The sequence below is a fragment of the Schistocerca cancellata genome, chromosome 1 (assembly GCF_023864275.1).
Source record: "Schistocerca cancellata isolate TAMUIC-IGC-003103 chromosome 1, iqSchCanc2.1, whole genome shotgun sequence".
Lineage (NCBI taxonomy): Eukaryota > Metazoa > Arthropoda > Insecta > Orthoptera > Acrididae > Schistocerca > Schistocerca cancellata.
Window position 1 is genome coordinate 473,464,417 of NC_064626.1, and position 16,098 is coordinate 473,480,514.

Consider the following 16,098-nt stretch of genomic DNA (forward strand, 5'->3'; position numbering starts at 1 on the left):
TTTAAACTGTATTCTAGAATTTTAACAAAACAACTATCTCCAATCGCCGAAACTGTAGTATATGGTGCCCAACACGGTTTTCAGTAGATAATACTCGGGCTGTACCTTCACCATGACGCAGCTAATAGAAAAACGCCTTGAATTCAATTTACCTACTTTTCTTGCCTTCACTGACTACGAAAAGGTGGTTGCTAAAGTAAATCGAAACAAACAGTTGGAAATTTTAAGAAACAGAGGGATTCGATCTCATCTTATAAGAGCTGTATAGGTTTTATATGTAAATAACAAACTACAAATAAAAATAGCAGGCAGTAGACATAATATGGCTGAAAGAAATCAAGGTGTTCCTACACACCCACTCTTTTTAATATGAATATCGACGATGTAACCTGAACTTACTTATAGACAATGAAACATTTCAAAATTAACGATGTGGATGTTATTACGCCACCTTTTGCTGACGACCAGGTAATTTTACGCAGAATGAATGACTTACAAGGACCTGTCTTTAATTTTAAAAAAACAGGCAGTGATCTCAATCTGAACATCTCCATCACAAAGCCAAAATGAATGGCACTTTTAAGACACTAGTCCTTGAGAGTTAAAATTTCAGTTGACAAGCAGATCATACAGCAAGTTAATGCATTTAAATATTTAGGGTGCGGTACTACACATAGAGCAAACAATGAAATGAAACATAATTTAGACCTATTTAATTATTTCTGTGGAACTTCAGACAGAGCACTGGGAAAGAAAGTACAGGGAGATACTCTACTAAAGCTCGTATAGAAGGTTATGGCTACACCAGCAATGCTCTATGGATGCGAGAACTGGACAATTAAGAAGAGATGCGAAAAAAGAACAGAAACATGTGAAACGAATTTCCTTAGATATGCGGCTGGGTATACTTTGATGGATAAAAACAGAAATGATGGCATCCAAGCTGAACTTGTAACAATAATGTACCTATAATAATTTTTTTCTTTATGCATTTAGATAAATGTTTCTTTCTGAATTTATGTAAAATAATGTAAATATTATTTTGGATTTTTTTTCCTTTTCGTGTCATGTTAAAGAAACTGTAAACAACTTTTGAAATGAATGTTATTATTTATGTTAGATTTCAAGCGATTTGATAACCAAAGGAAAATGTATTTAATGTTAAAACTATTGTAAAATGTGAAAATTGTAATTTAAACACTTGGTCCATACGTAGGTAATGCATTAGGATATGTGTAATAGAAAACCTGTGGTGAATACCCTACCTGTAGGGGCGCGGGGAAAAGGTGGATGCAGGCGAGCGCGGGAAAACGCACACTGGCGCGGTTCGGCACAATGGGCTCAGTAAGACAGTCGGAGTTGGGCATCGGTCAGAGGAACATGTACTGTACCGAGGAGGCTATCTAGGAAAAGTGGATTCCATTGAGCCTCGGATGGGCCGATTCCGACGACTACTTGGCATGGCTATATTCTCAGGCACAAAATTGGAAAGATTCCGACGCTAAGAAGAATGAAAGTGCCGATACTGTGAGAGCCTTAGCCATGCCTGTATGTGTGCTGTGCTGCCCGCTATCTCGCTGCCCGCCATCCGCCGCACTGACGTGCACAGGTCAAACATTTACTTCATCTTTAGAAGTGTATCTGTGTGGACCAGTGTCGAAACTGTTTTGACTGTTCAATAATAACGTGACTTTTACCAGAATTGCTTTAGTCGTCACTTATCCTTATCATTGATCTAGACAGGGTCCTTACCACATATTGTGCAACCCGAGTATCCCGAATTGAAAGTTTACAGTTAGTAATAAATCATCTGCAGACTAATCTATGCTACAAAGACGTTTAAATTCATGTTTGTTAACGCAGATGTTAGTAAAGAACAACAGTGTGATCAAATTGAAAGATAAAATTTGAATTGAGCTAGCAATGTTATTTAATTGATTTGTGACTGAAATAATGATAACTAATTAATTCAAAATTAAGAAAAGAAAAGTAGTTATCCACAGATTGATAATTTTGAGTGGTAATTTACCTACAGGACTTACTAGTTGCAGTACAACGACCATAACAGTTTCAGGCCCCCCCCCCCATTCTCTTGCCTATTCTTGCACATTTTGAAGTGTACTGATCAGAATTGAACAGTAAAATTAATTTCTATATTAAACCTAAGTGTATCAGTGTTTTTTTCCAATTTTAATAGTGACATTGTATGTGTGTTTTCAAAATTGCTGATTCTAGGGTAATCTATGCCCGATTTCAGTCTGATCAATATACAAAGTGCAGCTCGTAGCAATCATTGCTGTGTGGTGTTGTGTAAGTTTAGCTCATCCAAATTAGTACAAAAGAAGAAAACTTTAGTTCAGTGGATTTTTCCTATGCCAAACTCTGCCATATAACGCAGCAGTACTACGTGTTGTTATGCTTGTACATGCACACACTTGTACAAGGAAAAACTCACTCAATGCCTAATTAGGCTGGCGACCGTATTATTTATCATTGGTAGTATCTACTGTGTGTACTTCTTGTCCATGCGAACGCATAATTGTACTTTACATTTGCTTGACGCATCACTGTAGTTACTGACTGAATATAAGTCCGAATTGCTTCCATTAGGTACACGCGGTCAACTTATGTACTAAATCCTTGTTTACAAGGTGAAGCCCGTGAACTTATTACAGTACAGGCTTTATTGAGCTAACGCACGTCCGACAGGGCGGTAGTGTTACAAGTGGCTTCCCGGTGACAGGACGTTCAGTTTTGTCTGTTACAAATTAACGTAAAGACCGAACAGTGAATGTCCAGTGGCACGAACAGTAATAAAGTTTAGCAAAGTAAACTGCAGGGTGAGTCAAGTATAATAGTGTGGTACAGTTGGTATTCAATATGGACAGGAACGTAGACAGGGTAGATGTGCCGAGCGAAATGGAGAATGCGGCGAGTAGTAGCAGGAGTTTACGCGGCCAGATAACAGATGGCGTTAGCGGAAGACAATTGGCGTACATACAATACCATGAACACGCCAACGAACAGATTGAAATGTCGCGATCGCCTCGAACACAGCAAGGGACAAAACAAGAAGTAGAGGGTGACTTTGTAGATGATAGTGGGTACGTGAACGAATCCACTGACATATTTGATTCGCCACAGATAAAGAAAGAGCCGAAAGAAATTTCTGAAGTAGGATCGGAAAACACCGATTTCGTAGAACAAAACAGTGTAAAATTTTTAAGCATGAACGACTTGTTTGAACAATTAACCAAACAAATTGCAGGACAGACTGAGCAACTTAAAACACAGAGCCATCAGCTCAAAACACACGTTGCAGAGCAGCTCAAAACACAGAATGAGCAACTTCAAAAACAAGTCGGTAATCAGGTTAATCAGCTTAAAACACACGTTGATGAGCAGCTCAAAACCCAAAGTGATCAAATTAAAGCACAGGTTGAAGGACAGGGAATTAAAATTAGTAAACAAATAGAACAAGTAGAACAAAAAGTAGGTAATTTAAGTTCTGTGGTAAATACTCTGAAATTTGAAATTGATACTATTAACAAAAATATGGATACTATGCAGGAGGAATTTGGTAACATTAATAGTAGATTCGATGTTGAAATTCTCAACATCCAAGAGAAAGTAGAACCTCTGGTTGAAACTAAGGTAGACGAAAAAGTTTTCGGTCTTAAAACTGAGATCGTAAACGAATGTCAATACGGAATATCTCAGTTGAAAAAGGTAGTTGTAGACACTGAAAAAGAATTAGATAAAAAAGTAACCGGATGTGTTCAAAATTGTGAACAAAATACTACGAAAATTCAAGGCAGAATTTTCGATCTGGAGAGCAAAATAAAAGATAGGCCTGGTGTTGTCTGTAATGGCACACCGACTACGAAGCTGTTAGAAGGCGAGGAACGCTTCGATCCCGCCAAAAAACATAACGGGTGGCATCCGTTAGACTTTATCAAAAATTGCGAGAGAGTATTTCCTGAGCACTTGTCTGATCAGGAAAAGATAAATGTAGTAATTAGCGCCTTAGCAGGTGACGCTAAGCGCTGGGGAATAAATTTAAATACCGAACGAATGACGTTCGAAGAATTCAGGCAACGTTTTACGGAAGAATATTGGTCTGAACAAAAGCAGGACCATTTATGGCGCGAATTTATCATGGCCAAACAGCATGATAACAGGGGCAGGAATTCTTTGAAAGATTTCTGCGAGTATTGGTACCGGAAATTGACACACTTAAGGGGTAGAAGATCAGATTCAGAAATTATCTGGGAACTGTATAAAAAGCTCCCAGAAGATTCAAAGAGGTATGTAGGAAGCAACCATCGTAGCTTCCAAGCATTTCTGGAAAGGGTCGAAGACGAAGACCATTGGCGCGAAAGTCGTGCTAATTATCAAAATTTCGGCAACCGTAATACCCGACACAATGACGAAAGGAATGACGGCGATGGATTTCGCGTCAATGTAATACAGAGAGGAAGAGGCAGGGGAAGAGGCAGAGGAAGTTATCCAGGTCGCGGTCGAGAGTACACCGCGCAAAATAATAACGACGCGGGAAACTAATTTCCGCGAACGTTGCGGGCCAAACGGAAGCGGACAATACATACCGGCCCCGATTTAAGAAAATATACCGGACCGACCGCAATGTAATGAGACAGGCTAGAGACAGGCGTGAAGCGACGCAACGTGTTGTGGCGAGACAAGCGTCAGGTGCGAGCCAGCATGAGTCATATCGGCCGCACGGAATACTCCAGGTTAACGGGCGAGTGGAGCATCAGAGGGCAACGGCCCAGCCTAGCAGAACATCTGTTCGGAAGGAAGCCGTTAGCAATACGGCGGCAGTAGGTGCGAACGTAGCCGTAAGAGGTAATGAAAATTTTACGAGTGATAATTCCGTGGCAAAGGAAACAATAGATGAGACTGTGAATACACAGAGAGGTGCGGTTAGTAGTGTTTGCAATGAGGTAAAGGGCGATAATGAATTAGCAGAAGTAACTGATTGGCGTGTGCAGATCGACGATCTGTACAAGGGCCTAAAGCAATGTGAGTGGGAGGATTGTAAGAAGGAGTATGAGGCGACGAAATTAGATGGTGGAAGGAGAAATAGTAGGGACGTCATTAAAGTGACGTGGCCCAAATTTGAAGAGGGGAGAATAAATAGCGCCGCGCAAAGTACGCGTGCTGCCGATAGGAGGAAGATTAATAGTAAGAAGGAGTTGGAGGATGAAATCCTCAGCATTGACGAAGAAATAACTTCTGCTAACAATCCGCCAATAGTGCAAGCTGCTACTGGGAGGCACCGTGGAGAAGGGGTAGATGATTACATGAAAGTAATTAAAGTCCACGAGGATTACACCGAATATGAAGTCACAGTAGAGGTAAATAAAGCTGATGATGAGGCCGTTTTGCCAAAAGAGGAGATTGAATTAAAATCTAAGCCTGATGACAATACCGAGGAGGAACTTAGTGCCTGTCTCAGAAAAGCCTTTATGTTAGAACCTGATAGCGATCCAGAATGGTCGGATTCCGACGATAGTTCAGATGATGAAATATACGTAAATACAGACAAAATTGAATATACTAGCTTTCCCTGTTGTGCAAAAATAGCGTACTTAAATGAATCTGATGTGGAGGAAGAGAGTAGTGATGACTCTAGTGAAGATGTATTTTTCGGGGTAAAAGAAAGTGAATATACTTTTACTGAAAGAGGGTATGAGAAAATCAGTGAAATCAAAGGGGATGCAGTTAAGTACGATATTGTACCTAACAATGACGAAGTGTCAAAACAGAATCCAGATGTTGTGACTGAACAAAGAAAGAAAGAACCACCGGACGACTCAGAGTTTATTTCGCAAAGGGTTCAGGTAATTAATGACTTTGAACTCCCGGAACCAAAGAAACCGCCTGATATATGTGAAGTGAATGTTAAAAGCATATCTTGGGACGATGTTATCGTCGACCCGGATTTGCTCAAGGAAGACCACGATAATGAAAAACATTCGACGGTGAAACAAACAATAATACCAGTTGAAATTTATAACATGAAATTGCAGGTACTTCTTGATACTGGGTCTCAGATAAGTGCAATTTCCCAATCGTTTTTCGAACACATTTGTGATAAGCCTGGGCTAGTAATTATGTCAGTAACAGGTGTAAAAATTGTTGGGGCTACTGGCAAGGCTAGCAAGCCGGTAAAGAACCAGATTTTGGTTGAATTTAGTATAAAAGGACAAAACTTTGAACACGATTTTTTGGTTGTACCTGACTTGAGTACTGAAATGATTTTGGGGATAGATTGGTTGGATAAAGAAAAGGTTATTATTGATTGTAGCCAGGGAGTGATCAAAATTAATAGTACATTTAGGAATTTGGAATTAAATTTTGAGGGAATTGGGGAAGTGTTTGATTCAGAAATTGATTCTTTGTGGTTGGAGATTGACCAAGGGAATGATGGGCTGACGAACAAGTACGAGATGTACCATGTCCAGAAATTATTAAATGAGAGTGACAAGCAGGGGCAGGAATTTAAGGGGATGGTGGAAAATTTAGAGGGAATATCTCCCGAACAGAAAGCAGAGTTGCTTGAAATTTTAGATAATAACAGCCCCGTAATTTCGGACAAACCTGGCCTAGTTAAGAATTTTGAATACCAGATTGAGACAATAGAGCATAAACCTTTCTTCGTAAGACCGTTTTCGATACCCATATCAAAGAGGCAGGCTGTTCAAGTGGAAATAGATAAGATGATAGAGTGGGGGGGTAATCGAACGAAGTAACAGCGAGTATAATAGTCCCCTTATCATAGTGAACAAAAGGGATGGGGGAGTGAGAGTAGTTATCGACGCTAGGACTTTAAACAAAATTGTAAAGAAGGAAATAGATAGGCCTGAGAATCTGGACGAAATGCTCCAAAAATTTTATAACGTAAAATATTTAACCAGTCTGGATATGACCGCCGGATACCGGCAAATCCCGTTGAGTAAAGAATCCCGTAAATATACCGCTTTTCTATTCGCCGGGAAATGCTATCAGTATAAAGTAGTGCCATTTGGGCTTAGCACATCTGTGGCAGTATTTATTAGGGCACTGGACTTTGTGTTAGGTAGAGAACTGAGTTCCCGGTTAACCATTTATGTAGACGATTTACTGATTGCTACAGAAACATGGCAGGAGCATTGCGAGTTATTACAGGAAGTTTTTGTTGCTCTACAAGCAGGGGGCATGACACTTAAATGGAAGAAGTGTGAATTTGTGAAATCGGAAATAAAATTTCTGGGGCACATTATCACTACAAACGGTATTGGCAAGGATCCGGAGAAGTTAAGTGCAATATCGGGATGTCCAGCTCCTAGAAATAGAAAACAGTTGAAAGCCTTTCTAGGTTTATGTGGGTTCTATAGAAAATTCGTCAAGGGCCTAGTTTTTAATAGTCCTCATTTGAATAATTTACTTAAGAAAAATAGTGCTTTTGTGTGGACTGAAGAATGCATGAGAGATTTTGAAAACTTAAAAAGGGAACTTTTGAATGACCATATTTTGCATCACCCCATACTGTCAAAACCTTTCCATATGAGTACTGACAGCAGTGCTTATGGAATTGGCATAGAAGTGTTCCAAGAAATCTGTGAGGGCAAAGAAATCGAACACCGGACTATCGCATTTGCCAGTAGAACCCTAACAAGATACGAGAGAAACTACACTATTTCGGAAAAGGAAGCTTTAGCCATTATATGGGGGCTAAAGAAATTCAGAAATTATCTGTGGGGCCATAAGCTCATTATACATACCGACCACAAAGCTTTGACTTTTCTTAAAGATTGCCGTTTACTTAATGGTAGGCTGACTCGTTGGGCTTTGTACCTGCAACAATTTGATTACGATATTTGCTATGTTAAAGGTACTGAGAATTATGTGGCAGATGCCTTATCTCGATTGCCTAAGGGTATGAGCGAAGTGCCCAATGAAAATGGGGAAGAGGGTACTTTTCAGATAAGGTATATGAAAGAGATTTCAGGGAATAGGAAAATTGAGCAGATATGTAAAAATATGAGGTACCATCAAAATGAGGATTCAACCTGGAAATCAGTGAAAGTAAATTTTGACAGTGCGCAGTACCCTCAAATTAAGAAATATTACAAAATTTATAAAGGCATTTTATATAGGAGGAAAGGTTTAGTTACTGAGGAATGGAGGGTATGTTGGCCAAACCAGTTTGATACTGATGTCATAGATTATTTTCATTTGGCATTGGGGCATAGTGGGCCGAAAAAATGTTTGGATAAACTGAATAATGTCGTAGTGATTACCGGTGGTGTAAGTAAGAAGGTAAAGGAACGGATTAAGTCATGTGATGTCTGTCAAAAGACCAAAGTACCGAACAAAACTAGTAGGGGACCAATGCAAAGTACATTGCCTGAAGACACCCTAGACTTATTATCAGTAGATTTATATGGTCCCCTCCCAAAGACTTCGGGAAATTGTGCATATGTTTTGGTGATTTTGGAAGTATTTTCTAAATTTGTGAAACTATACCCCTTGAAAAAAGCCACAGCAAAAGCTGTATTTAGTAGGATGGTCGAATACTTCAGGACCATCGGAAAACCCAAGGCAGTACTATCGGACAATGGACCCCAGTTCATATCCAAAATTTGGAAAGAGGGAATGGAGAAAAATGGTGTGGAGGTTAAATATATTGCAGCCTACCATCCTGCAAGCAATCCGGTTGAAAGGTACATGCGCGAAGTCGGGAGATTGTGTAGAACATACTGCAGTCACAATCATAGAGCCTGGGGCAGATTCATATCGGATTTTGAGAATGTCATGAACACATTACATCATGAAACTACAGGGTTCCCACCGGAAGAAATTTTGTTAGGTAAAAGTAGTAAAAGTTTAATTGAAGAAAAATTAGAGTTTCCACCTTGTACAAGTTTGGAATTGAATCAAAAGAAAGAATTGGTAATAAAAAGGGCAAAGCAAAAAGCCGAATATAGATCTAGAAGACACGATAAAAATCTAAAGGTTTCAAAATTTAAAATTGGAGATTATGTTCTTCTAAAAACCCACGAAAAATCTAGTGAACTAAACCATGAAATTTCAAAATTTAAATATATTTATAACGGGCCATATATAATACAGAACATTCCACACGAAAATGCTTACTACCTAATCTACCCAAAATCCAAAAGACCTTTAGGTGTAAGAAATATTGTGGACCTGAAACTGTATGTTCCCAGGAACGAGTAATTGTGCTGTATCTTATGCTGAAACCAAGTTATTTGAAATGTAACTAATCTTTCTAAATGTCTGTATTCCATTGAAAGTGTACTAATGTAGTTGTGTGAGTTTCAGATTACCAATTGTATTGTAACTGTAAAAATGTGTGGAGGAAAGGACTGAAAAGAAAGGATAAAAGCTATCAGCCAGATAAAAGATGGAACTGTCAAAAATGAAAATGGGCAGTGTATGAACCATAAAATGAAGGACTGCCAAATACCAATGAGGGCAGATAAATAGTCGATGGAAAATAGTAAATGTAATCCAGAGGATGTGACAATATGAAGTGAAATGGACTGCCCAAATCCACATAATAGGCAGCAAATATGTGTAGATAATTTTCTGAAAATTTTGTGTGTGTGTTTTGATTAATAAGTTAAGAAATGGACTGCTATTCAAAGCAAGCAGCGACAAATTATCTTATAGTGTATACGAAATATGCATTTGCTTTTGTAATTAAATGTTTGCATTCCAAAATTTTAAATTATTTCTTTAAGAAATTTGGGAAAAATTGATTAAATTGCTATTTTAATAATGTTAGAATGGGAAGTGGGACTGTGCAAAAGGCACTTAAGTAAATAACGAGAAATTGATCTTGATATGTTAAAATAGTGTGAACCTATATACAGTGAGTGGAAGGAAATATGTAGTGTAAATTTTCTTGAACATTTACGTAAAGATTCAGAACCAGTGTATTATTGTTAAATTTAGTGTTCCCATAAAATTTAGTCTTAAGAAAATTTTCTGGAAACAGGGGCATGTGTAACAATAATGTACCTATAATAATTTTTTTCTTTATGCATTTAGATAAATGTTTCTTTCTGAATTTATGTAAAATAATGTAAATATTATTTTGGATTTTTTTTCCTTTTCGTGTCATGTTAAAGAAACTGTAAACAACTTTTGAAATGAATGTTATTATTTATGTTAGATTTCAAGCGATTTGATAACCAAAGGAAAATGTATTTAATGTTAAAACTATTGTAAAATGTGAAAATTGTAATTTAAACACTTGGTCCATACGTAGGTAATGCATTAGGATATGTGTAATAGAAAACCTGTGGTGAATACCCTACCTGTAGGGGCGCGGGGAAAAGGTGGATGCAGGCGAGTGCGGGAAAACGCACACTGGCGCGGTTCGGCACAATGGGCTCAGTAAGACAGTCGGAGTTGGGCATCGGTCAGAGGAACATGTACTGTACCGAGGAGGCTATCTAGGAAAAGTGGATTCCATTGAGCCTCGGATGGGCCGATTCCGACGACTACTTGGCATGGCTATATTCTCAGGCACAAAATTGGAAAGATTCCGACGCTAAGAAGAATGAAAGTGCCGATACTGTGAGAGCCTTAGCCATGCCTGTATGTGTGCTGTGCTGCCCGCTATCTCGCTGCCCACCATCCGCCGCACCGACGTGCACAGGTCAAACATTTACTTCATCTTTAGAAGTGTATCTGTGTGGACCAGTGTCGAAACTGTTTTGACTGTTCAATAATAACGTGACTTTTACCAGAATTGCTTTAGTCGTCACTTATCCTTATCATTGATCTAGACAGGGTCCTTACCACATACTGTGCAACCCGAGTATCCCGAATTGAAAGTTTACAGTTAGTAATAAATCATCTGCAGACTAATCTATGCTACAAAGACGTTTAAATTCATGTTTGTTAACGCAGATGTTAGTAAAGAACAACAGTGTGATCAAATTGAAAGATAAAATTTGAATTGAGCTAGCAATGTTATTTAATTGATTTGTGACTGAAATAATGATAACTAATTAATTCAAAATTAAGAAAAGAAAAGTAGTTATCCACAGATTGATAATTTTGAGTGGTAATTTACCTTCAGGACTTACTAGTTGCAGTATAACGACCATAACAGTTTCAGGCCCCCCCCCCCATTCTCTTGCCTATTCTTGCACATTTTGAAGTGTACTGATCAGAATTGAACAGTAAAATTAATTTCTATATTAAACCTAAGTGTATCAGTGTTTTTTCCTATTTTAATAGTGACATTGTATGTGTGTTTTCAAAATTGCTGATTCTAGGGTAATCTATGCCCGATTTCAGTCTGATCAATATACAAAGTGCAGCTCGTAGTAATCATTGCTGTGTGGTGTTGTGTAAGTTTAGCTCATCCAAATTAGTACAAAAGAAGAAAACTTTAGTTCAGTGGATTTTTCCTATGCCAAACTCTGCCATATAACGCAGCAGTACTACGTGTTGTTATGCTTGTACATGCACACACTTGTACAAGGAAAAACTCACTCAATGCCTAATTAGGCTGGCGACCGTATTATTTATCATTGGTAGTATCTACTGTGTGTACTTCTTGTCCATGCGAACGCATAATTGTACTTTACATTTGCTTGACGCATCACTGTAGTTACTGACTGAATATAAGTCCGAATTGCTTCCATTAGGTACACGCGGTCAACTTATGTACTAAATCCTTGTTTACAAGGTGAAGCCCGTGAACTTATTACAGTACAGGCTTTATTGAGCTAACGCACGTCCGACAGGGCGGTAGTGTTACAAACTGATAATGCAAAACGTAATTAACATGATAAAATAATATCAGTTAAGATGAAAGGAACTGTATGCCAGATGCAAGAATCACTAAAGCCATAAAATGCTAAAACCAAGGGACCTCTAGGAAGACAATAGAGAGATGGCTTCACCAGTTCTGAAGGAGACAGAATGGACCAAAAGCTCCAGTCTTTGGTATTGATGTAGCTGTGAAGTTATTCAGGACATATGCTGAAGATGATTGATTCGTTCCTGAGGGGAGGTAATTCTTTGTCTGGAATGGCAATCATTGAAGCAGCACAAAACCGGTGTTGCCTGGCGTGCTGCAGGGTTCAGTTCTGGGTCCTGTACTGCATTCTGTCTACACCAACGATATTCCCAACCAGGTGGGAGAGGAAATCGCTCAGTATGCGGATAGTGTTGCGCTATTCGAACGCTGCCACAACCTAAACGTCATTGTTAACCATTTCCAAAGATATTTGGACAAAATCACCCAGTAGTGCACTGTCCAGAAACAGAAAATCAAGTCTTAATAAGAGCCAAGCACTTCTCTTCACCACTGAGTTTAAGTTCCCAAACCACCACAGGATGAGGTGCTTGGTGGGAGGAACAGGACCCATCGGCCTTACATAATTCAGGTACCTTAACATGTGCTCCATGCTTTCAGGCAATCAGAAGTCACACACAAAGGTAAAAATCACCCAAATCCTGTCGCTAATCGAAACTGAAAACGTCTTATATATTAGGTTGGTCCATAAGTTCGTAGCGTTTTTGTTTTATTCGTATATTGCTATTCCGGTTGCTATAAGTTTTTTCATCGACTGTCGTTTTTTTACTTTTAGTTGGCGGCTGGTAATTGAATTTAGATATTGTCATCTTGTTATTTGGAAGTAGAGAGTGGAGGTGTGGATTCTAGAAAAGGAGTACCAAGGGGAGAAATCGGAAAATTTCCGACGTATTCTTCTGTTTGAGTTCAAGGAAGGGATGACAGCAGCGGAGGCGGCTAGAAACATTTGCACAGTGCATGGAGATGATGCCACTGGACAGAGCAAAGCAAGAAACCGGGTTTCTCATTTTTCAGAAAAAACTTCATGTTTTGATGAATATCGTTTAAAAGCATTAATCCACAACGATCCATGTCATCTTATTCGAGAACTGGCAAATGTGATGAACTGTGATCGTTTCACCATCGTGCAAAATTTGCATACGTCAGAACTCTGGTGTACAGGTACCGTAGGTGCCGCATGGTCTAAGCCAGAATCACAAAAATCTGCGATTGGCCATATGTGCTTCTCTTCCTGCTCGACATAAATTGGCTCATGAACAATACGGACCTTTTTCTATCCTGTATCGTTACTGATGACGAGAATTAGTGTCTTTATGGTACTGTTGAAATGTAGGGTTTCGCAGGGATCGAATGAAGGGTAGAGCCACGGGTCGTAACACATCTGAAATGTAACGTCCACTGTTCAAAGTGCCGTCAATGCAAACAAGAGGTGACCGAGACGTGTAACCAATGGCACCCCATACCATCACGTCGGGTGATACGCCAGTATGGCGATGACGAATACACGCTTCCAATGTGCGTTCACCGCGATGTCGCCAAACACGGATGCGACCATCATTATGCTGTAAACAGAACCTGGATTCATCCGAAAAAATGACGTTTTGAAATTCGAGTACACCATCGCAGGCGCTCCTGTCTGTGATGTAGCGTCAAGGGTAACCGCAGCCATGGTCTCCGAGCTGATAGTCCATGCTGCTGCAAACGTCGTCGAACTGTTCGTGGAGATGGTTGTTGTCTTGCAAACGTCCCCATCTATTGACTCAGGGATCCGTTACAGCCATGTGGATAAGATGTCTGTCATTTCGGCTGCTAGTGATACGAGGCCGTTGGGATCCAGTACGGCGTTCCGTATTACCCTCCTGAACCCTCCGATTCCATATTCTGCTAACAGTCATTGGATCTCGACCAACGCGAGCAGGAATGTCGCGATACGATAAACCGCAATCGCGATAGGCTACAATCCGACCTTTATCAAAGTCGGAAACGTGATGGTACGCAGTTTTCCTCCTTACACGAGGCATCACAACAACGTTTCACCAGGCAACGCCGGTCAACTGCTGTTTGTGTATGAGAAATCGGTTGGAAACTTTCCTCATGTCAGCACGTTGTAGGTGTCGTCACCGGCGCCAACCTTGTGTGAATGCTCTGAAAAGCTAATCATTTGCATATCACAGCATCTTTTTCCTGTCGGTTATATTTCGCGTCTGTAGCACGTCATCTTCGCGGTGTAGCAATTTTAATGGCCAGTTGTGTATAAGGAGAAGTGAGGAATAATTGAGTCCAAACGGAGCAGCAACTCCCCATACAAAGATCTGCGGGCATCTACATAAGATAATGTTTTTCGTCCGGTGGAACATCGTTGGTATGGTGTATTGCGAATTGCTTCCCTGAGGTGTAAAGCATCACTACTGACATTATTGTCAACAACCGAGGTGTCGTGCAGACGCAATCTAAGGACATCGAGCAGTTAGCCTGCGTGAAGTAACGCTACACACTATACAGGGGTTGAGTCGGGAAGTCATTCCACACCCACCTTATTCACGTGATCTTATGCCGACAGATTCTCACATTTTACGCTCTCTATCGAACAACCTTCAAGAAACTTCCTTTCCGGATGAAAATGCCCTCCGGAGATGACTCGACGAGTTCTTCGTCTCAAAATTACGTGATTTATACAGTCCCAAAATCGAAAAGTTACCACAGCGTTGACAGATTGTTGTAAATAGAAGCACTCCGTCTTCAGGCCACGAGTGGCCTACCGGGACCATACGACCGCCGTGTCATCCTCAGTGGAGGATGCCGATAGGAGGGGCGTGGGGTCAGCACACCGCTCTCCCGGTCGTTATAATGGTATTCTTGAACGAAGCCGCTACTATTCGGTCGAGTAGCTCCTTAATTGGCATCGCGAGGCTGAATGCACCCCGAAAAATGGCAACAGGGCATGGCGGCCCGGACGGCCACCCATCCAAGAGCCGACCACGCCCGACAGCGCTTAACTTCGGTGATCTCTCGGGAACTGGTCTATTCACTGCGGCAAGGCCGTTGCCCCGTTGTAAATAGAGAAGGGTAATGTATTTTTGATTACTAAAATCTCTGTTATGTGTTTCTTTTGTTTTTACTTAACTTATGGTAAAGCGCTACGAATTTATGCAACAACACATTATTGACATGTTTAATAGAGATTCTATGTACCACAATTACGGTGTGATAGAGTACACTCAGAACAGTGAAGTAGATGACAGTAACAAAGCAATGTCAGTCTACTGTCAGTTACGTAACGGTGGCTATCATCAAAAACAAATCACTGCCGGGTGAAGCCGGCCGAATTCTACCCATTCGGATCTAGGGAGCCGACGGGTCAACTCAACACACTCTGTCGTCGATTTTGGCCAGAAAGTCGCTGGTGTAGGGGAGCGCTGTTTTACGAACGTACCTGACGCATGAGGCGTGTGACGTGGTAGGGCGCTTCGCCAGCAGCGGGCGTGTCTCGCTGTGCGGCCAGCTCGAGCGCGCCGTGCAGCTCCCGCAGGCGGGGGTCCGGGTGGCGCGGGTCCCCGGGCTGCGTCTCGTGCAGGCGGCCCAGCAGCGGCAGCAGACGCTCCAGCCGCCCAGCCTCCAGCCCGGTGGCGGCGCTCCTGCCAACACACCACCAAAACTACACCCTGAGCCTCTAACTCCAGCAGCTGCTATGTTGTAACTGTTCATGTCAGCCCACACAGTATAACCTACTCCCTGAGACTGTATTTGTGCACCCCTTTGTTCAGGACAGGCGTGTAATTCAGAAATACCGCAGCGGCAGGCGCATGTGTCGGCAATGTAAACACTGCCACGAAAAGAAGCACGAGCAGGTAGCTCGGAGACTCTGTGGCAAGCTGACACATGTATCCACCCAGTAAGCTCCATAGTGAGCAGAATGTATCGTGTATCTTACCATTTCTTAAAATAATGGTGGCTTATTCGGTAAATACCTTATTTTCTGTTTTATCATTTGACTGGACATAATGGAAGTGCAGTGAGTCCTTTCGCACTATTCGCTCTTAAATTACGAGGCAGGAGTGGAAAACAATGCACAATTTTTTTCTCCTCTGGTATCGCAGATGGAATGCTGAAATTTCTCAACGATACAGTTTGAAGTGTGTGCTACAGAGAATATTTTTCATGTGCAGCTCTACCGAGAGAAGCCTGAACTACGAAACAAACATGGCGGGCTTGTTCCTGATGTCAACTTG

The 16,098-nt window shown here is 40.8% G+C and overlaps 1 protein-coding gene across 1 annotated transcript in view; it reads right to left on the bottom strand.

The window, feature by feature from the left end:
• Window positions 1-15,674, bottom strand: part of LOC126183549 (sodium channel protein Nach) — a 259,499-nt gene extending 243,825 nt beyond the window's left edge. The window contains exons 1-2 of the mRNA XM_049925663.1: window positions 15,658-15,674; window positions 15,303-15,504 (exon numbers count right to left, since the gene is read on the bottom strand). Of these exons, the coding sequence (XP_049781620.1) occupies window positions 15,303-15,504; window positions 15,658-15,674 (219 nt within the window). The remainder of the gene's footprint in view (window positions 1-15,302; window positions 15,505-15,657) is intronic.
• Between the last annotated feature and the right edge of the window lie 424 nt (window positions 15,675-16,098).